The 23,405-nt window shown below is 38.5% G+C and overlaps 1 protein-coding gene across 5 annotated transcripts in view; it reads left to right on the top strand.

Annotated features, from left to right (window-relative positions):
• The window catches only part of INSC (INSC spindle orientation adaptor protein), a 149,640-nt gene that overhangs the window by 115,422 nt on the left and 10,813 nt on the right, over positions 1-23,405 (top strand). For all 5 annotated transcript variants that reach the window (XM_065839196.2, XM_071808935.1, XM_071808937.1 and 2 more), the window contains exons 8-11: positions 3,206-3,377; positions 4,743-4,921; positions 20,327-20,393; positions 22,723-22,878. In XM_065839196.2, coding sequence (XP_065695268.1) covers positions 3,206-3,377; positions 4,743-4,921; positions 20,327-20,393; positions 22,723-22,878 — 574 coding nt within the window. The remainder of the gene's footprint in view (positions 1-3,205; positions 3,378-4,742; positions 4,922-20,326; positions 20,394-22,722; positions 22,879-23,405) is intronic.

Raw genomic sequence — 23,405 nt, forward strand, 5'->3', positions numbered from 1 at the left:
GGAAAGTAGAGAGTTAAGACTGTTGTTGTGTAAAATATTTCAAATCATGATGCTGTTAATGCAATTAATCCCAAGTTCTGTATTGGTATCTTCAATAGATGCCTAGCTTTATTTAATATTTTTATGAGGAACCAGTATGCTGAAGAAAGAAGAGGTCTGCCCCAGAACTCATTCATTCCTGTTGCAGAGAAAAGGAATTATTTTCTTCCAGAAGACTTAATATATGCAGTAAAGTGGTCACGTATTTATTTTGTCACTTTGATTAAATTTCTGTAACAGGGGTATGCTCACAAGGATGTAAGGTCTTGGCATTTGTCCAGTTATCAATATTGAAATATTAGTGATCAAACATTTACTGAACACCATTCCTCAAATGCAGGGTTGCCACAGCATCTTGTTGCATTCATAGAATTCATTTGTTTGCATTATCTGGCTAACTGGTTCTTTTGTATTGCCAAGGTGATGAACAGATTTGACATTTAGCTGATTACTTCACCAAAATTAAACAGAAAACAGGGCAGCCATCCAAAGTTCCTTTCAGTGTGAAAGCTAATTATAAAAATGCTTTGAGCAGCAATTTCTTTTTGGATGTTAAAGTGCTTTTATTAGATTGTTCCCCTGTCATTTTAAAATTTATTGCAAGACACTTATAAATGGGGTTGCTTGCAGGAGTAGAATTATTTTATTTTCTATGTTTAAGATGGGAGACAAAGGTGTATAGAGAAAATTTTAGGCTGAATTTGTTAGTATTTTCCATGATTCTGAATAGAAAGGAGAAAAAACAAGTGGTGTTGGCTTTCATGGACCCAAAATATGTATTCTATCTGAATGCTGAATAAAAACATACATCCACTTCTATTTACAATTCAACAACTCCCAATCTCCAAAAACAAGTACTTAGCAAATAAAAAATCAAATATGTAATTTAATAGTTGAGTACAGCCCTTTTATTGTTAGAAGCTTGTATTTTATTGTGTGGATATAAACAATCAGTGGTGATGGAAAAATCTAACCATGTGCCTGCACCTGTTTTTCATAAGCCATTACTTGTCTGAAATAGGATAGAACTACTCTAAAGTCATTTTGTCGAGGTCATTGAATAAGAGTTGACCGAGTGAATTTTAAGCAGTAAATTTAGAGCTGAAGAGTACTGTATCCTGTTAAGAGATCTTAGAAGAAGTTTCTTGTTAAGTATTTTCTGAATGCCTTGGAATGTATTTAACTTTTTATACTGACTGTTGCTATTAGCATCCTTTGGACCCAAGACAAGGTGTGATCTGGGGAGGTTTCAAGGTGATGAAGTTGGAGGCGTTTGCATATGATATTGTCTAGCACACTTTTGCTACTAAATCATCTTGTGAGGACATATATTAATTCTTGACACTGAGATCTCTTAATATACCTTGAAGCCAAGTGAATTATGTGAATCTGCTGTTTCAAGCTGTAGAATTCTGCCATAACTAGGAGGAAGTATTTTGCTGTAGGTAGATTAATGTTGAAAGCTTGTCAAGAAAAAGTTTAATGTTGAAAATTTATTCTTCGTCTTCTTGCCAGTACTTGATCTCCTATACTAGATCCCATTTGTAATCTGAGGAAAAATAGGGATATAATTTCTTTTGTATTTATCTGTGTTATTAGAATTCCAATGATATAATCTGTTGCCTATTAAAAGGTGCATCTCAATGAATGATGTTCCAGAGGGTAATTTTTGCTCCCATCAATCTGAGAGCTTTTCTTGTAAAGTAGAGTAACTGTCAATGCTTATCAAATAATTTAATTCATGCCCATTGCGGGATAGGTAATTAAGATAACTCAACAATCTGTATCAATAAATAACAAAAATGTGAATATTAGATTTGCTAAATACCCTTCATGAATATAATGGATAGGACCTGCTGTGCATGTTCTGAGGAAGCTTTGAGTAGACAGATAACGAGGTCTGAACAATAGACCTAAGACAGCGTCTTGGTAAGTGTACAACACAAATGAGGGTTTGTTTTTGCTGGACTGTTAAAGTATATTTCAATGCTAAACCTTCATAAGTCCTCTTTATGTTTATGAAGTGTCCAAGCAACATATAATCCAGAATTTCAAATAAATAAATAAGGCCAGTTTTTAAAACAGTTAACTTGGTGAAATTTATGAAAGTTCTCATCATTTGGAAACCATCCCTATAGTTCAGTAGTTTCACTTATACAAAGATTTTAATTAGTGGATCTATGTGGATTTGACACAAACACATCCATAATTAATTACATCCATCTTCATGCTCTCTCCCCTCTAAACACATCTACCTACCTGCTTAACAACATGATGAATAATTCTGTGTTTTGTTAAACAGGGGGAGAAACATAGTCCTGTTAATTTGAAAGTTCACAGATTATGTCCTTGTCTACAGAGAACCTTCCTTTGCTGGTTTGGTTGTTAACAGTTGTTCTGTTGCTGCAGTTCATGCCATCCCACTGGCTGTGCTCTCTTGCAGTCTTGCCTTGTGTCAATGGGTCTCCTTTAATCCAGAGCAAGGTGTGCTTCTATGATGTATCTACCCAAACTGTAAGAAATGGGCTTAGAACACTTCAGATACTCTAAAGCATAAACCTATGTACATTTTACTCATTTTTCTGTTTCTCTTCCAAGTAAGCAACGAATATACAGACTAATGTGAGAGCTGTGCAAGCTTATCAGGTGCGGTTTGGCCAGAGTTGCTCCTTAATAGTATTTTTTGATCCTGCATTGGCTTTGCGACAAATTCGGATAAAACATGGCAAAAAAATATGTCTGTGAAGAACTTACTGCACACCCAGGCTCGGATCTCACAGTGGGACACATTCAGAGAAGTACTTAAATGAGGCTGTGGCATAGTAGCAGTTAAGCATTTAATTCTCAGAGCTTATTTTTGGACTAATGTTTCACTTGAGATGTCTGTCAGAAAACACTTGTTTGTTTGGCCAAAATCAATTGAGCAGAAACATTAAGGGAGAAAGAAATGCAAGATTTTGAGCTGGTCAACAAACTTTTACACTGAACTCATTTGTATTTAGTAAATTGAAACTTTTTGTGTCATAAATGCCACCAAATTTAAGTCATTTTAGAAAATAAACCGAGCAGTTTAGCCACAGCCAAGAAAAGAGAACTGTAAACCCATCTTCAGTTGCAGAAGTATTTCCTGGAATATTTCCAACCTATACCTATTGTTTTTCCATAGGTTGATGGGATACTGTGCCTGGCTGATATTCTTACTGATAACACCCATTCTGAAGCTACTCATGCAGAAGCAGCGGCAGTAATTGCACAGATCACATCTCCACATCTCACATTCACTCAGCATCTGAGCAGCTTTCTGGAAAATATGGAAGAAATTGTAACAGCACTTGTCAGTAAGTTCTTTATGGGATTTCTGAGTTTTTCCATTTACAATGATAGGTTGGCGTAGGACTCTCTTTCATTAGAAATATTCCCTTAACAATGTTTGCCAGTCTTTCCTTAACAGGTAAAAGAACTCAGACATTTTAAATTCTGAATCAGGGCATTCTGCAATTACATAATATTTTTTGTTCCAGTCCAGAGTAGTTTCTATTAATTGTTAACTTTTATGCCTGTTGAATTTTCCAAACTTGCTAGAACTCAAGCTCACTACTGCATCTACATTTGTATGATACTTCAGAGGGAAAGTACAGTATTATATGATCTGCGGGCATTGTCACAAGAAAATAAAAGATCTGGCTTGTCTAGGCCTCTGATCCATGGTAATATGAGGCAAAGGTAACAACAAGATTTCCCTTAACCTGGGTCAGTGAGGACACTTCAGAAAAATAAGATCATATGTCTCATGACTTTCTGAAGAAAGGTATGTCTTATTTCTGGCAGTGTGCTTCAACCCTCTCAAATACCAGAAGCATTCTCGTCCTCTCTCTGATTTGGAAATTCAGAGTTTCACAGAGCTTCATGTCAGAAAGCACAATTTGGGTCACCCAGTTTAATTTCTCATGTATGATAGATCAATAAATCTGGATATTTCTAGCCTGAGCCCAATGGCTACATTTCAACTGCAGCACTTTGATTTTCACGGCGTAGTAGTGCCGGTGCTTGGGGATTCTGCAGTGGCTGGGAATTATCTGGGGTGTATCTAGCCATTCTTTGATGTGTCCAAACAGAAATAGTGCTGCAGATATTGAAGAAGCAATTGACCAGACCAGAAACAAACACTGAAGGCTCAGCCCTGAACCTGCCCTGGATTCCAGTGGGTGGAATTAACTTGTGTTGAGCTTGGTTCTGCTGTGGCTGGACTCCTAGAGGCATCTGACCTGACTTAAGATGATTTTCCAGGTTATTACAGTGTACCACAGTCAAGGGACAATCTAAACAGCCTATCCAGAAGATACAGTAGGTGAAACATTTCCCTGATTGTCACTGTTCCACGGGAATTTTAGTGGTATATACTCAAGAAATTTGAGCATTAAAACCAGAACATGTAAAATGTTTGAAAAGCCCTTTCAGTAATCACATACCAATTTCCTTGTGATACTTCTGACTCAGTAATTGAATTACTGTAATATATTTGATTTTTAAACCATGCGGAAATCCAATTGCCAGGCGATCATTCACATCTTAGTTAAAATACATGTATGCAAGAAATGTAAAGGGAGCTGTGTCTTCAGCACTTCTTCAGCTTTGAAACACCTAACTATGTTTTTTTGCAATAAAGGAATTACTTTTGTTCAACTTATTTTCTGCATTCCTAGAACTGTGCCAAGAAGCCTCATCTGGTGAAGTTTTCCTTCTCGCTTCAGCAGCTCTTGCCAACATTACTTTCTTTGATACCATGGCTTGTGAAATATTACTCCAGTTAAATGCAATGAAGATTCTTCTAGCAGCATGTTCAGACAAACACCTAGTGGATACTCCATATTCCCGAGATCAGGTGAGTGGTTTCTCAGCAAGATGTTGTCTGAACACATTTGAGTAAAACTCAACAGGTTTCAGATTTATGTCTGTATTCACATAATCAAATCTAAGTTGCTTTCATGTCTTCTGTTCTTGGTTCTTTTCAATATATGGTTCTTTCTTTATCTGCTTTTGTTCATTTTTATTATGAGAATTATGAAGTCTGACAGCTTTTAATGTGATTTTTTTTTTTTTTTTAAAAGCACAAAGTTCCATAATTCTAAGATTGCAGAATTCTTCTTTTCATCATGAAAATGGTCAAACAGTGCCACAGAAGCCCAGAGACACTGTGAAACCTCCATTTCTGGAGGTATTCAGAACTTGACTGGACAGAGCTTTGAGGCAAATAAGCTATATATGGAAACTGTAGCCTAATATACAATTGTCAGTTCAAAGATGAATTAGCTCTAAAAGCTGAATAAGGATCTGATCCTCAGCCCATTGACGTCGGTGGGGTTTGGATCAAGTCCTAACTGCATAGTAGATGGTTTGCAAATTTTATGTGTACTCTTGCATTTCCATTTCATTTTCACCTTTTTTTTTTTTTTTTTTTTTTTTGGTAAAGAGACAGGAAATTAAAGGGCTGTGCTAATGCAAAGATGAAGTCAGAGGGAATTCTTTAGTTCCCCACAGTTACTGCCATGCAATGGGGTGCTGCAGAGGCACTGTTTGTTTGGCATCACCGTGATTAGTTTCACCTCAACAGAGTAATTATTATGAGGCTTGAGGGTTTCACTAACTTTTACTAAGGGACAGAGCTTGCTAGTCTGCTGTGTTAACCTACTGCTCTTTATGAGACATCGTGAATATAGCTGAAAGTCCTTAATTCAGGCCTCAGAGGCCAATCCCCTTCCCACCTCTGAAGTAGTGGAAAGATGATTTATGGTAGACTTGAGATCTGCGTTGCTACAGAAAACTCTGTACCCTTCAGCAGGGACCGGGCCATGGAAGTCAAGGCACAGGGGACCTTAGAAACTGATTATTGGTGTTCTAGAGGGTTACTAGGGCTTCTTTTGCTTATATTAAGAACACTCAGTTTTCCAGGTCAGGAGTCCTTATGAAAAGATGGAGTTAAGCCATAATTACTATATTTCTCTTAGGGGAAAATCAAGGATGTTAGCTGTGGTGTTTGACGTGGCTGTGTACTATTATGTATGTACAATTCTTCATGTTCTTTTTTTACTGCTCCTATATGCTCCCATAGTTTTAATTTTCTTATTTATTTATGCCTTCATCTTAATTCTGCTGTCAACTGAGAGTTTGCCATTTGCTCTGTGGGTAGCATAGCAAGTCCCTTCTTTGTCTGAAGAAGGCAGACAGTTAAAGAAATATGTATGACTTGATCAGGTAACAGCCTAGTTCCAGACACTTTGCAGCTTGCAGGACATCTCATTAGCTATAGAAACAGCGAACTAAATGGCTTCCTTCCAACTGAGGATATTTCATCCCAAATAAACCCTTACGTCTCTTCTTTGAATGAAAAACTTGATCAGAAAGATGTGATGTTTTCTGTGGTATGCTGCAGTAAGTTTCTGAGCTGACTCCTTGTTATTTCTGCAGCAATGCGGACTACGAAATCCTGCCTTGTTTTTCTGTTACTGAGCACCTGATGTTCATGTGGAATCTGAGTGCTGCTCATCTTGGCTTAAGAGCTGTCAGTGTTGCTAGTCAAGCAGTTTTTGTAGTGCAGAAACCTTAAGAGAACTCATTCTTTGAATTCCCAAACAAATATGTGTCTGAGTAGATCACTTGCTTTTCAAAAAGGTAATTATTTCAGTATTATATTGGCGTGAAGGGAAGGATATCTGCCAATTATGACAGTTTCATGGAATATTTTGCTTTTTAGTTTGCTCTGTGTCTAGTTGTCATGAGGAAAACACAGAGAGAAAAACAATGATACAATACTGTATTTTATAATGGTATTCTAAATGGCCATTTTGACTTTTGATATATATACTTTAATTCCTTTAAGGGACATAATATCATTACTAACTTTTCCCATTATATTTATTATTATGTCCCAGCCAGTAGACATTTACCAAAGGATATGTAGATTAAAGTTGAATAGGTTTGGAAATTTTTTGATTCAAGGTTTTATTTTGGAATACATTTCCATGGACTAATGACCATTCTGAATGATCAAGTTGTCATAGCCAGTAAAGCAGGTGAATTAGAAGTAAGCTATACTAAATGTTGATTAAATAAAGCAAGAATAAGATTCATAACAAATACAACAAAATACAGTGTAATGATCATTTAGTGTTATAAAAGAGCTCCTCAAACTGAAACACCCTGTTTTTCATACAGAGCTTTAACTTAAATGACACAGTTATCCTTTAGAAAATTACCCAGTATTTCTAAATACATTACTACTTTAGAATGACTGCTGATTTAAGAAACTTGTAATTTGTTAAAATAGACGGATGCATGCTCACTGTAAGCCAAAAATGAGAGAAAGATGGCTGATATGCAATAAAGGAACAGTGAGTTTTGTTTTCATTTATGCCATTTTATCTTCAAGTCACAGTATGTCCTTCTATTCAACCTTTCTAAGGACAGCTAGCACTGATTAATTGTCACCTTCCATGATGGTATAAATAATTAACATTCTGCCCAGGAGCTGGATGTCGGATGCACTATGTGTTGCCTGCAGAAAGTACTTTTCTGCTCAAACACCTCTAAAAGTATTTTTTCTTAATTTCTGAAAAGCTTTTGTGAGCAAAGGATAACAAATTTTTCCTGCCTTCACTATCTGAAAACCAATCTCCCTCCTCTTTCATTCCCCAGGCAATGGTCGATTAGGTCAGGTGAGAAATCAAGAACTGAGTGATGGATGTAATGATGAACAAGATAATAATTGTCTGTTTGATAGAAGCATGTATTGTTTCTGCAAGCAGCAGTATTACATTGAGAATGCTTAGTCTTATAACAAAATACTTTTTCTAAAAAAAGTCAACAGATAAATTAATAATTTTCAGATACCTTAGCCTCTAGTTTTGGGTCAAAATATCTATGAATGTGCCATGTTCTTTTTCTTGATGCAGATACTTATTTTTTGGATAGCAAGTTTTTTTACCTCCAAGGAGCATCACAATATCCTTTCAGAAGTGTTCATTCAGCTGTGTAATTCATACAGTCAGATGTCTTAATAGAGTTTAAGCACTGTTAGAAGGAGGGTTTAGTCAAAACCCTTATGATTCAGAGCCTTCTTTACTTTAACCATCATCTTAGGCTCTACATAGAAAAATATGAAATATGTATGTTTGCGCACAGTATGTTTATGTATAATAACATTTTTCTCTCTGCATTCCCACTTGTCTCTTCAGTGTTGTTAGTATTCTCACCTTACCTGTGAAGTTGTGGAGGTACAGTCTAACAGCTTCTGATCTTCTGTTATTCAGGCAAAGAATTAATGTGCAGTGAACACATCAATTTTAAAGTGGTTACGTCTAGATCCAAAATCAGTGAATTATGTTTCAAAAAACGTTTGAGGTGAAGAAAGTCTTAAGTTGGAAGGACAAAATGGAAGTGGTTGTTGCTTTTTTTCTGTTTTCTTGGTATTTGGGAGATGGTGCAGGCTCTGAAGCTATAATAAGACATTGTGTCTCATTTAATATTTGAAAACCCTTAATACTATTCTTTTAGGTTACAGATCCTTTTGTCTGCCCTTCCTCTTTCTCCCCCCCCCCCCCCAGCATTTGCTTCTTTATTTTGTTGGCCTTCCCCCCCTTTTTTGTCTTACATGGGAACTGTAGGGTCAAAAGGAGAGCAGAGACAGATGTTACTTTAACATAAATTTTTTATTATTAGATTTTGCGTAACATGCAATGAAAGACTTTGAGAACAGTGTTTTTAATGATAAAAATATTAACAGGTCTTTTAGACTTTTGAAAATCCCTGCCTGGATGAAAGGAACTTGTAGTACTACTTCTTAATCTGAGTTTCTTGAATACCGGGGAGTTTATTACTCCTTGCCAACTGCTTTTTGTTTCTGCTTCTTGTAATAAGGACTGTGGGATTCCTGACTCCATTTGTTAAATTGACATCCAAATTTTCCTGTGTGCATGGAAGCCAGTATGGGCTAACTAGAACAAGGAACCTGAAATAGAATTTGAGGACCACAGCCTATGTTAGGTGTCTTTCTTCCTTACATCTGACAAGAATTAGTAAACAAAATCATTGCTGGTTAGGCGGAGGGCAGTTGATGAAGAGTCCTCATTTGTGCTTTTTAAAGTTCTCTTCTTGGAGAATGGACGGAAGGGGAAACTCCCTCACCCAGTTGGATCAGAAGAGGAATAACCCTTCCACTGCTGAGCCATTGTCTGGCCTTTCCCAGAGAAGAAATTCATGTGGTACCCTGGGACTAGATCCCTTATGCCCAGCAACCAGTGACAGTGTTAGGAGCAGAGCCTGGTGGGCCGCCTCTGCCAGGTCTAACTTCAGTGGACCTAAGCTTCCTGTCCCTTTCTCAAAAATTGTTTTCAGGATCAGCTACAAATAGTATTTAACAGTCCCAAATGGTTCAACTGCCTGCTCATACACGCTTTCAACATATTTTTTTTAGATTTACGTACTATGGGTAAAAATGCAACAAAGTCTTTACATAAGGACAACTAGGTCATAAAAGGTCATCTGCACAACTTTCTTGCACAGGTCTCTGTCAATAACCAGCTCTGACGTTCGTATAATGATGTGCAGATGCGTGGTCAGAATTGCCTTCCCTCTCAGTGTTCTGGCTGTGAACTGTGGTTGGTAAACTATAGGCTAAAATTGTGTGATCTTTTCCAGTATTGACTAGATCACATTGAGAAAACACATTTTCAACTAATATAGCTAGAAAGAGAGGTTATAAATTACATAATTAATTTATTTTTAAAACCTTAAGAAATTAAACAAGACTACCAGTAACAGATGCAAAAATGAGGGAAACAGAGGGCCCTATATGTTGCCCAGACCCATCCCACAGGGAGGTCTGCTGCCTTCCTGGGGCCAGGGTGAGGGACATAGAAGACTGACGGACCTAATTCAGCCCACAGATTATTATCCCCTGTTAGTAGTCCAAGCTGGCAGTGAGGACATTAACAGAAGAAGTATCAGGACAATTAAAAAAGACTTTAAAGCACTGGGTCAGTCAGTTCATGGGACAGGAGCACAGGTGATATTTGCCTCAGTTCCTGTGCTATCCGGAATGGATGAAGAGGCAAATAAAGAGAAAAATAGAAAAGCCCATCTCATTAACAGATGGCTAAAGGATTGGTGCCACCATAAAATTTTTGGGTTTTTTGACCATGGGGCAAACTCCATAGTACCTAGTCTCATGAAATCAGATGGGCTTCATCCCTCTGGGAAGAGCAAGAGGACTATAGCCCATAAGTTGGCAGCACTGATCAAGAGGGCTTTAAACTAGGTTTGAAGGGGGAAGGGATTGAAACTGGGCTCTCCAAAGATCAGCCTAAGGACAAAAAGCCTGAATTAAGAGTGAAATCAGCAGCCCACTTGAAGTGCATGTACACTAATGCATGCAGTATGGGCAACAAACAAGAGGAGCTGGAAGCCATCGTGCAGCAGGAAAGCTATGACATAGTTGCCATCACAGAAACGTGGTGGGATGACTCGTATGACTGGAGTGCTGCTATGGGTGGCTACAAGCTCTTCAGAAAAGACAGGCAGGGCAGGAGAGGTGGAGGGGTGGCTTTATATGTTAGAGAGTCTCTTGACTCTGTTAAACTTGAAGTCAGTAGTGACAAGGTTGAGTGCCTGTGGACCAGAATCAGGGGGAAGTCCGACAAGGCTGATGTCCTCGTGGGTGTCTGTTATAGACCACCTGACCAGGATGATGAAGGAGATGAATTATTCTACAAGCAGCTGGCAGATGTCTCAAAATCGACAGCCCTTGTTCTTGTGGGGGACTTTAACCTGCCAGATATCTGCTGGGAGCTGAATACTGCACAGAAGAGGCAGTCTAGGAATTTCCTAGAGTGTATAGAGGACAATTTCCTTCATGAGCTGGTAAATGAGCCTACCCGGGGTAAGGCCTTGCTAGACCTACTGTTTACAAACAGAGAAGGGCTGGTGGGAGATGTAGTGGTTGGAGACCGCCTGGGGCATAGCGACCACGAAATAATAGAATTTTCAATAGTTAGAGATGCAAGGAGAGCTATCAATAAAACCTCTACACTGGACTTCCGGAGGGCAGATTTTTGCCTATTCAGAAGTCTAGTTCAGAGCATACCCTGGGAAACAATGCTTAAACACAAGGGGGCCCAGGAGGGTTGGACATACTTCAAGCGGGAGGTTTTGAGGGCACAGGATCAGGCTATGCCAGTGCGTTGAAAGGCTAGCCGGCAGGGAAGACAACCGGCTTGGCTAAACAGGGAGATTTTGAAGGAAATCAGAAATAAAAAGAGAGTTTACAGACTGTGGAAAAAAGGGCTGGCTACCTATGAAGAATTTAGGAAAATAGCTAGATTGTGCGGGAAAAAAATCAGGGAAACAAAAGTGCAGTTTGAAGTTAATTTGGCCAATTCTGTTAGGGATAATAAAAAGTCCTTCTTTAAATACGTTAATAACAAAAGGAGGGGCAAGGAAAACCTCCATTCTCTACTGGACTTTGAGGGAAATATAGTTAACAAAGATGAGAGAAAGCTGAGGTACTTAATACCTACTTTGCCTCAGTATTTACCAGTCAAACAGATGGCCCTCAGGATAACTGGCCTCTGGAGATGGTTGACAGGGATAGGAAGCCAAATAGTCCCCTTGTATTCCAAGAGGAAATAGTTGGTGGCTTACTGAGCCATCTGGATCCTCATAAGTCTATGTGACCAGATGGGATCCATCCTAGGGTGATGAGGGAGCTAGCAGAAGAGCTCGCCAAGCCGCTCTCCATCATCTTCCAACAGTCTTGGCTCACTGGGGAGGTCCCAAATGATTGGAAACTGGCAAATGTTACCCCAATCCACAAAAAGGGCTGCAAAGCTGACCCTGGCAACTACAGGCCTGTCAGCCTGACCTCGGTGCCTGACAGGGTGATGGAGCAGATCATCCTGAATGCAATCACACAGCACCTCCAGGATGGACCAGGGATCAGACCCAGCCAGCATGGGTTTAGGAGGGGCAGGTCCTGTCTGACCAACCTGATCTCCTTTTATGATCAGGTGACCCACCTAGTGGATGAGGGGAAAGCTGTAGACGTGGTCTATCTAGACTTCAGCAAAGCCTTTGACACTGTCTCCCATAATATACTCCTTCAAAAGCTGATAGCCCGTGGCTTGGACAAGTGCACTCTCTGCTGGGTTAAGAACTGGCTGGAGGGCCGGGCCCAGACAGTACTGGTGAATGGGGCTGCATCTAGCTGGTGGCCAGTCACTAGTGGTGTCCCCCAGGGGTCAGTGTTGGGTCCAGTCCTGTTTAACATCTTTATTGATGATTTAGATGAGGGGATTGAGACCATCATCAGCAAATTTGCTGATGACACCAAGTTGGGGGGCAGCGTCGACCTGCTGGAAGGCAGGAGGGCTCTGCAAAGAGATCTGGATAGACTGGAAAAATGGGCTGGGATGAAGTTCAACAAGGCCAAGTGCCGGGTCCTGCACTTTGGCCACAACAACCCCCTGCAGTGCTACAGGCTGGGCACAGAGTGGCTGGAGAGCAACCAGGCAGAAAGGGACCTGGGGGTACTGATTGACAGGAAGCTCAACATGAGCCAACAGTGTGCCCAGGTGGCCAAGAAGGCCAATGGTATCCTGGCCTGTATCAAAAATAGTGTGCTCAGCAGCACAAGTACTCTGCATTGGTGAGGCCGCACCTGGAGTATTGTGCTCAGTTCTTGGCCCCTCAGTTCAGGAAAGATATTGAGGTGCTGGAGCGGGTCCAGAGAAGAGCAACAAGACTGGTGAAGGGACTTGAGCACATGACCTATGGGGAGAGGCTGAGGGAGCTGGGGTTGTTCAGTCTGGAGAAGAGGAGGCTTAGAGGTGACCTAATCGCTCTCTATAACTACCTGAAGGGAAGTTATAGCCAGGTGGGAACTGGCCTCTTCTCCCAGGCAGTTAGCAATAGGACAAGGGGACATGGGCTTAAACTCTGCCAGGGGAAGTTTAGGCTGGATATTAGGAAGAAGTTCTTTACGGAGAGAGTGATCAGGCATTGGAATGGCCTGCCCAGGGAGGTGGTGGACTCACCGTCCGTGGAGGTTTTTAAACTGAGATTGGACATGGCTCTTAGTGCCATGATCTAGTAAACGGGCTGAAGTTGGACCAAGGGTTGGACTTGATGATCTCTGAGGTCTTTTCCAACCTAGCCAATTCTGTGATTCTGTGATTCTGTGAAAATTAGGCCAAAGTTACATGACTGTATCTGAACTTTAACCATGCCATTATATCATTGGTATCTTTATTAGTTTGCTGTGTAGGACTGTAATCACTTCCCTTATGTTCTGCCTTTCTTTTTAACTGGTTATCTCTGTCTTTCTATTTATATTTGAACAATATAAAAATATAAGTAGCAGTATTACCTGATATTATGTGGTCAATGTTATGGATTGTTATATTTCAGCAGTGCAACACTGACTCTCTCTCTTAAACATCAAATCTTTTTGAGACAGAATTCCTCCTTACTTATAGTTCTGCCATTCACATTTATATTTAATATAGGATAAGACAATGTGCTCCAACTCACAAAGCAAGAGGTTCAGTTGGAAATCTAAGATCTCAGCTCAGTTGAAGAGCTTTGCCTTTTTTCGCTAGCTTAGCATGGTGAGGTTTTTTATTCCTGGGATCAATTCCTAATATTGCTGCTGCTGGTCTGATTTTGAAGAAGCAATTTAACTTCTCTGCATTTTGTTTAATCATCTGTAAAGTTGGGCAGACATTACACTTATTGTAAAGTCTTTCTAGAGGAAACCTGCTATGTCAGCACAATTCATTGCAGTTTTTATTTTCTGCCCCTGCCTGCCAGGTTAACAGTACAATAGGGCTGATGCTGGGCTGTTTACTGCAAAAACTATAAACAAGAGACTTTGCAAGCTGTACCAATAATAAAGCTGTAAGTCAGAGACGGTTCTGTATACATTTTGCTGCATTTGTCACCTTTTTGTCTTCAGCCCTTCAGAAAATGAGATGGCAGATTTTGAATAGCCTATGAATTTTGCCACTGATTTTTTTTCTTCTGAAACAAAATCACTGCCTAGGTGAAAGCTGTGATTTCAGTCTTGATTCTGAGCAGGTAAGCTCATAAACAGTGTTTCTACAGATTACAGTTTCTTGTTTCTTTTTCCTCCTCAAGTAGAATATCATTAACTCCCAGGACAGGCACCAGAAATTACTTCCTGATCACTCTGCTGGAGTTAGTGACAGTTGAACTAGTTTTCTGCACTTTCTGCCTCTCCTAAAAGGGGAGTAATTATGTTTTCCTTCACGTACTCAAACTTTGATTCCAATTAGACTAGTTAGATAAACAAATTTGTTTCCTACAACAGTGCATTAACTTATGTCAAATAGTGCTCTGCTCTAGGAGACCAGATGTCTTTGGCATCTCCAGTTGATTGAGTCAGTTTCAAAATCTAAGAAGCTTTCTAATATCAGGAAGGATGTCTGAGGGACAATAATTTTTTTTCCTCCTGATTTTCATGTGAAGGACAGAAAACTGGCCACAGAAGTGAAGGAGGAGACACGCTCTAGCTCCATCACTATCATAGAGTCATACAACCTGGTTTACAGGACATGCCCATTCACCATGTGACCCATGCAGAATGCATTTCCTATGCACTTCTTTAAAACAAAAAATGCGACAATCTGGTTATTCTGCCTACTCCTTAGCTAGATTAGTCTGCAATATGAAGTAAACAAAACTATAGCAAACACATCCTTCATTCCAAAAGTCTCTGTTGCTCTGCCTCAGCATACTGACATTATAGTTCCCTGACTCATTCTCAGAGCAGACCTGGACTTTGCAAGCAGCTTCTGTTTCTAACTGCTAGTATCATTTTATGGCAATATTTGCCTCTTCTGATCAGGTGACAGAAAGACCTATTGATCTACTTTTCTAGGTATATTTATTTCTCTGTTTTCAGGAAGGAAACCAAATTTCCAACCACAAAAATGATTATCAGAAGCAATGGGAATTAAGTTTCTATTTTAAGCAGTATAATGTCCCAGAGCAAGTTTCTAGAGATTTCTTAGCAAAGTTTTTTCTCCCAATAAATAGTGTGCTGAAAGGTTTTTCTGTCTAGAATTGATGTGACTCTGTGATTCTGTGACCCCTACTGTGTATATTCTTTTGCTGTCTCCCTGTGGATTGATCTTGAATTGTGAAGTTCAGATCTTCTAAATTTACATTCAGAAACAAAGACTCCATCTTGCTTCTGATTAGTTGTCAGACGTCCCTTTGTTTCCGAAGATGGGTGTCTGGAATTTTGCAAGCACACTCTGATTTATCCTCATGTCATTTATTTGAATGAATTACAAAATACTCATAATATGTAGAAAAATTAATTTTACTTAGCAATTAATCAACCTTAAAGGAGTAATTAACTAAGAGAATTAGCATTCTACATTGATCTACTTTGCCACTCATATAGATTACTTGCTAATTATCATTTGAACAAGTGTCTTTCTATTTGTGTTGGGACTGTCAATAAAAGCTTACTGAACAGCATGCATTTATTATCAATAAAGGTATATTAGCATCATATTGTCCACCTCTGTAGACACCTTCCCTTCCCCCAAGAGAGGTATGTGGCCCTCAAATGTGGAAGATATTGCCCCTTTAACAGGCAAAAACATGTGCTTTCATCTTCCAAATCCTGTTGCATCTTTCTTCCTGAGTAGCTGGTTTCACAATAATGAGAAACACTTTTAGATCATCTTAAATGTCCTGTTAAGGGAAAGTTATCAAAGCAGCCTTCTGTTTCTTGTGTGCTCTTTAGGTTTAAGTCTCTTCATTGCCTAAAGCATTTGAGATTTACACTCTCAGTGTATGTATCTTAGTTTATAACAAAGCATTTTCATCTACTTTTCACTTTTGCAACAAATGTTCAGTACCTTTGTGAGCTGGTTAATGATTATTAGTCACCATTAGTTTTTTAGAAGGAAAAGTGATATTATAGTTTTAGTGACTAATTTATTTTAGCAAGAGAATTTCCAGCCTGACTGTTGTTCTTCAAGAGGTTCTGAACAAAACTGTCTTAAAGGTTCTTAATCAACCATTGTTTCTCAAATTTAAATCACTTTTGACAACTGAATTCCCTATAGTTCAGCGCAAAGCAGACCACAGAACTGAAAAGTAAGGTTCATCATTCATAAATTCAATATATGTGAAAGGCTGGGTGAGTGGAGGGAAACTATGTGGAACTAAAAACAAGTTTAAAAATTATAAAAATATATTTTGTTTACTAGAGTAGCCATCAAGATCAACACTGTCAATTTTGTAATAAAGGATGATATTGTCACTACGGAGAGGTATCTGTGTTTAATATCTCTTTAGTTATCTTGCTTATAGAAATAGAGATTTTTAGTTAAATTTTAGATTAGATTACAGAACACCTGCGAGACTAGCCACACGAGGCAGTACTAACATTCTAAAAGTATGAAATATCTCTATTATTTTGTTTAAATAGGGAAATTTTCCATGGATCTAAAGGAGAGCCCCCTGCTCGCCAAATATTCATGCATGCTTAGTTCATCAACAAATCATTTAATGGTGAACTTTCAAAGCTTCTTGATGTGGGGATATGTTTTTTTAAGATCTGAAATTTAACTCCTTAGTCTCTTAGTCTTGTGAAAAATCTTGCTAGTCCCACTGGAACTACCTGCATGTTAATATTTTGATAAGTTGGTACCTCTTCAAAAGGTGCTAAAACTTGAGCTGATCTGAGAATTCTCTTCCTGGTGTTTTGTGTTTCACTGTTCCTCACTACTACATGGTTTAGGTGTGTAGTGCATCGCACATATTAGCAGGTAGGTGGTGGACACAGGGATAAACCCCAGAGGCCTGTTCCTCTGGTTGTTTTAAGTAATGTAAATCATATGACACTGACCTGAATAGATCTGCTTTCATCTGGTGACAAACAAATGCACTAGTTCATTATTTGTTGATCAAGTCCATTTTTCTGTGGTGTTCATTACTGCAGTGGTTTTAGGGCTGCCCATTCCCACAGAGAAAGCTGCAGCCACCAGTTTTATCGTAGTCCTTTTTGATGGGTATGGATAGCAGAGACCAGACTGTGGACTAGCTTGGGTGAGTTTCTCGGAGAGCTCTGATAGAATACAGACAAAGGAAATGCACAGATCAAGATCCATCTCGAGAGCAGATCTGCCCAGCAGGCATCCAAATGCTAAGGCAGGAAATTATGCTGGATGGAGTCAGTTCTTGCAACACGTGGTTTCTTAGACAGTGCACTATTATATAATCCTGCATTAGATTTTGCAATAGAATGCGAGATCAGATGATTCAATAAAAACTTCCACATATGATGAAGCAACTTCCCCCATCCCCCTGGAAAAATCTGTCAGTATTTCCTTAGTAGCACATCTGTAGATCCCACTTATCAAGATATCCCTAGGGTATGGAATTTGTGGATGGCTTCAATGCAGACTTTCTGCATGGTATGGTAGTACTGGCAGATGACCAGAGCACATGAGTCCTCTCTTCAGGATATCTTCTTTTTTATACTTCGAACTGAGTATAGTTTGTTGCATGGCTTAGGAATCCAGAAAAACTGCAAGAATTATAAATTGCCTCAATCACCAGTCCTTTACACTCTTGGAGTGCAATATTTTACAAGAAATGTCTTGAACTGTTAATGAAAACTGATACTAAGTATTACAGTTGAAGAGTAGAGATTCCATGTTAAATATTTTCAAGTCTTCCCATTCTTTCAAAATTATTTCAATTCTGAAGGAGGTTTTGGTGTCTATTGTTTTTCCAGTTTTTTTTGTCTATTTTCCTGGTGGAAATGGTGCTCAGGCAGTCATGTTTATGTATACGTGTTTGTGCACTGCATGTTACATCTGAACTTCGCAGTCATTTTTGAGAGACTCCCTAAGGCTTTATGAAATTTGGATGCAGATAATGGGAAAAAAGAGGCTAAGATAAAGACTGCAGCATGAGCCTATGTATCATTAGACAAAAAAAAAAAAATCTACAGTGGAAGAAATGTCACTGGAAAAATTCTGTTTATGGTTTGTGATCGTCTCTAAATCCAAAAGAAATGAGACTTCATTATACCAGTGCTCATGGAAGTGTTGCTTATATAAGCAAATTGAGCCTATATTTAAGTTTGTGTTTTCCTCTAGAGGTTTCATCTTTAGTTATAAATTTCCTTGAACTTTGGTCTGTATTACAGAGGAAGTTTTTGTATAAGCTGCATGTATACTGAATTTTAAAATAGGCACGTATCAGAGAAATATAACATTTAAAGTCAACTCTTTATTCAGCTTGACTAGTATGGGTTTGTATTATGCTGTTTCATGTTACATTGTTTACATCACAGGAAAATGTGATTTTTTTGGGGAAAGGAAAATCTGTCTGTGAGGAGTGAAGTAATCTATAGTTCACCTAGCTTCCAAGTGCTACTAAGATATTAAAGTTGATATAGGTAGAACTTGATGGTTATTGATGATAAGGGTCTTTTATAAACACCTCTGGAGAAGGTTCCATGTAAGCCCATTAGGTTAGTTCATAAATACATTTCAAAATATAGGGGGCCACATAATTAACACATAGGAAGTATAGATACAACCTCAAATAATTCTTGGTGTCAAAAGATATACACAAAATGTTTTTGTGTATGAAAATACTTATTAGACAAAATAACTTGAAGCACTGGAATAACTGGCACATATTCAAATTGTGGTTAATTGAATTCTTCATCTGTGGCTTAGAGAGCCACATGGGGTACAGATTCTGCATAGAGGAAGCAATTTTCATTAAGAGGATATAATTTAGAATGAGAAAACATATACACTCTGCCTGAAACACAGTTAATAATTACTATGGAATAAATACATAGACATATACTGAGTTACCATATTTCTACCTGTCACTCTTTAGAGTTTCAGCAACTCATTTGCATCCTAAGTAAGTTTATTTATTCAGAGAGATGACACTGTAACACTACCTTCGAAAGTGGAAGACCTTTATGTCACAGCACTGAAAATGAGTCATCCTTGTTATTAAAATGGCAAAGTGAGATCAGAATGGCGATTTGATCTCATGCCTACTTGCATCTAACAAGTTTGCTTGTTTGTGAACTGACTCTATACTGTTAAAAAGCTGATAAAGACTTCTCAAATTGATCATTATTTTTAAGACTGATTTTTTTTCTCAGCTAGAATAGAGAAAAATTGAACCTCTTAAGAAAGAATATTATTTCTATTTTGTATTCTAATGATCTATAACATTTATTATTTGGTCTCTTACATATGCTGTTAGTATTGAGATGTGTTTGCATGCAGGAAGCAGTTACGTGAAGGATAAAGTAAAAAACAATTGCAGGATGTATGAGAGAAATTATATAATACCAATGAAGGGAATAGGTGATTGAAAACCAGCAGCTTCATGTGATCCAGTCTCTGTCAGCATCTTGCTGCACCACTTTAAGCAAGCTGAGTTATACCTAATCTTGAAAATTGTTAGTGCTATTTTGGATAAGAAATTTTGTAAATCATGATCTCAAAATGTGCTTCTCTTGGAAAAAAATCTAATATTGGCTTTAGGTCAAAAAATGTATAAATGGATTTTTAAGTCCAGATAATTTTGGGACAGTCCTTTGACATATACACAACTTATGGCTCCAATAAAACTGAAAAGTATTCCTCAAATACTACCTTGAACCAAGGCTCAAAACTCAAAATCTGTTGTGAGGATTTCTCAATGTTTCAACTGAACCATGAAGCAGAAGCGTAGCAATAACTTAGCGCTGCTGAACATATGCTATGTGCTGATTCTTAACCTTCACTGTGAGCTCTGCCTGAGCTGGAATGTGACTACAGGGTTGGGTCCTGAGGGTGGGCAGCTCCTGGCTGAATTCTTTGTAGGACTCCAAGGTTTTTTTTTGATAGGTTGGTTTTTGTAAATTTTTATCTTCCTCTTTCTATCAATTTGACCGCTGAACAAATCTGCTGCATACGATTCGCATGAGTATAAGAATGTGAGAAAAAGAGGTTTTACTTTCCTTGTTTGGATTTCAGTTAGCAGTCATATGTAAGATAAAGACCACTGAGAAATCACAAAGGTGGGAATTGACTGTTCTACTACAAGAATGCTTTTTAATTTTATAGGGTTAGCCATATTTCTGCCATACCAATTTTAAAAACCTCAGTGTTATTTAATATTACTGAACTGTAGGGCTACACTTCACATTTCCTTCTCTTTTTAATAACAGGTGGTAACAATATTGGCAAACATGTCTGTCTTGGACCAGTGTGCTTCAGAAATCATTCAAGGAAATGGTACGTATTTTAGCTGAATTATATTCTGTATTTGTTTGTGAAGAATGTGGATAGATGGCAAAGTAGTGGTTACAAGGTCAAGGAGAAAGTCTTCACTAATAATTTTTCATTTTACATCCTGTCTCTGCTGGATATTGCACACTGCTGCAGGGTGCAAAATGAGTCCTTGGGATGGTTCTATGTAACTGAAATAAATTACCCCTGCTTTAGTAAACTTAACACATATGACCATATTGCCAATGTTCTCTGTGTGTGTGACTTACTCATAGATATAAGGCAAGGCCATATAAAGTGTTACAACAACCTTTGTATGAGTTGGCAATGCTTACACCTTGGAAGACATCATATGATTCTGAGCCATGCAAAGTTGCATTTTGTGTCACCTTTTTTCACTGCTGTTCAGAAGTAATATAAATTTTGAAGCATTATGTTTTTATTACTCTACAGCAGTTTCCAGTTTTTTTCTACACTTCTTTAAATATCATATGATGAGAAATTCATTATGTTGAAAAAACGCTAGGTGTTACAGAGGTATTACGCATTTGATACCCTTGCTAAAGTGGATAGGTGTTGCACTTTGAGACCAAACGATAAAGCAGAGGTTGAACGGATCTGGATAGTGAAGCAGTTTAATCACAAGTACATGCAATTTTACAGATTAGTTGACTTCCCTGTCCTGCACAGAAGACAGTGTAGTGAGGGGAAGAACAAAGCAGGTTGCCAGGGTGGTTTCTCATACAATCCCCGTATTGCATGGAAGCGATGGGGTAGTCCCAAATAGAGGTGGGTCAGGTCCACATGGTGCTCCTGTCATGCTCCTGCTGCAAGCTCCTTGTGTTCCTGAAGGTTGGAGAGGTGGTCAGTGCAGACACATTGGGTTTTCCTACACAGAGGCTTTTCTGGAAGCTCTTGGTAAGGCCCTGGTGTTTCCCAGAACCCCAGATGTCTGTAATTACAGGACTGGGTAGAGAATACTCTGTCAGTGATTTGTCTCTTTGTCTTGTGCTGTTGTTTTTTGATTTGCTCTTATTAGAACTCAAAATCCAGATATGCCCTGGAAGCTTTTGCATTCCTTTATGATTAACAGATTGGTTATGCAGTTTGGCTGTCTATTTCCTTAAGGACACCAAAACCTGTTCCGTTGTTTGGGACTTCTACTACATCAGAAACTTGATTGAAGTTTGTGAAATTATACTACGATCTATGTGAACAAGGCCTAACTCGTGCTAGATACTACAGCAGGTTGAGATGTACATTGTGTGTCAAGCATAATGTGCTGAAGTAAAGTTAGTGTATATACTCCATAGTGGAAGTTCACACAGAAGCATGTGCCCCCAGGCTTTTGAGAAGGGTTGACACTCATCTTGTGTATAAAGGCTCTTTGTGTCTGCCTAATGTTGTAATAAACAGATGCTGGTCAGAAGCCAGATTCACAAACTGAGAAGGGTCTTTGAATCCTGGAGAGTTTAGATAAGTTTTCTTCTCAACTTTGACTTACTTTGTGTGTTCACTGCTTATTATCTAGCTTCATGATTCTGATGCTAATTCTCTTAATTATTTATGCAAATGTTCTAACAGTTAAAATCCTCTGATGCTACCTGAAATAATCTGAATGCCTAATAGCATACGGAGTCTAATAGCAGATAATTGTCCTTACATTAAAAATAATCTAGAAAATAGAAATCAGTACAGTCTCATACGTTTTCGTGCTGCTACAATAAGACTTTCTACCCCTGCAGGCAACAATAAGTTAACGAAATCATTTTGACATGGATGACGTATTTTCTGAAGAGTTAATCAGACAGCAATCTTCAAGAGGTGGAATTTCATCATTTCCTTCATTAAAGGATTCTGCATTCTGAAATACCCTTAAACAGTTTGAGATGGAACTTCCAAAGGCTTCCTTAAAAACAAATAAACTAGAAAAAAAAAGTTTTATTTTCCTTTAATTCAAAGCAAAACTTCATGTAGAGACCTGAAATATGTCACTACAGGCTTTTTGGTTAGTGATTACTTTCAGGTTATTTTAGAAGCAAATGAAGAATTGCATTTAGTTTGACCAAAATAAATTTGTGAAATCTAAAATACCAAGTTGTAAAGGAGTCAAGAAGTTGGAGGGGGAAAGAGATAGTGCGTTTTCTCGTTCTAGAAATTCTGTAGCTTCCTAGTGAAGACAAACTTATGTACAAATCAGATGTAACTGACTGCTGATGGTCAAATTGCAGTCCATGTTTGGGCAGTGATTGGTCTGTATTTACCTAGCTTGCTTTTTCATTTACTTTTTTGGACTGAGTTTCAGAGGATAACAATGGCTTTTACATCCTCTTAGGTGTTCAGCTTTTAATGGAAATGCTCTTTGAAAGATCATCTTCGGGAAATTCAGCTGAAGTTGCTGCTTGTGAGCGAGTCCAACAGAAATCTGCAGTTACACTGGCCCGGCTCAGCCGAGATCCTGAAGTGGCAGATGCAGCCGTAAAACTCAGCTGTAAGGATGTATCACTAGCTTATCAGCAGGCTGAAAAAGAGGGGAGGAACTGCCAGTCATGGAGAAGCTCTTTTTAATATTTAGCCTCACTTTGTACATTTTATGGAATAGATTCCCTATACAGTCTGTCCACAGAAGTGACTGGGGAGGTTGTGCTAAATGAAGCTCTGGCTCATTTCCCAGAGGAACCTGAGGTGCAGTATCCACTCAACACATAGCTGTGGCAGACTGTGTCAACTGACAGTGCTGCCTCCTCCATCCCTTCATTTAAACCCTCATGCAGCATCTGTCAGTGAACAGAAAAGTCGGACCCCTGCAGATGTGATGAATCTAAAAGCAATCAACCTGTTATTTTGGACAGAGTTTTTTAAGGGTGTGTGGGAGGAGTGATAGGGAAGAAACGGAGGTCACAATTTCCGCACTGAAACAGCAATAACGGGTAAAAAATTTACATTTGTTTATGGTTCACAACTATTAATTATGACTGCTCTGAACTGCATAGCTCTATGGACAGTCCCTTAATATTT

The sequence above is a fragment of the Patagioenas fasciata genome, chromosome 5 (genome assembly GCF_037038585.1).
Source record: "Patagioenas fasciata isolate bPatFas1 chromosome 5, bPatFas1.hap1, whole genome shotgun sequence".
Classification (NCBI taxonomy): domain Eukaryota; kingdom Metazoa; phylum Chordata; class Aves; order Columbiformes; family Columbidae; genus Patagioenas; species Patagioenas fasciata.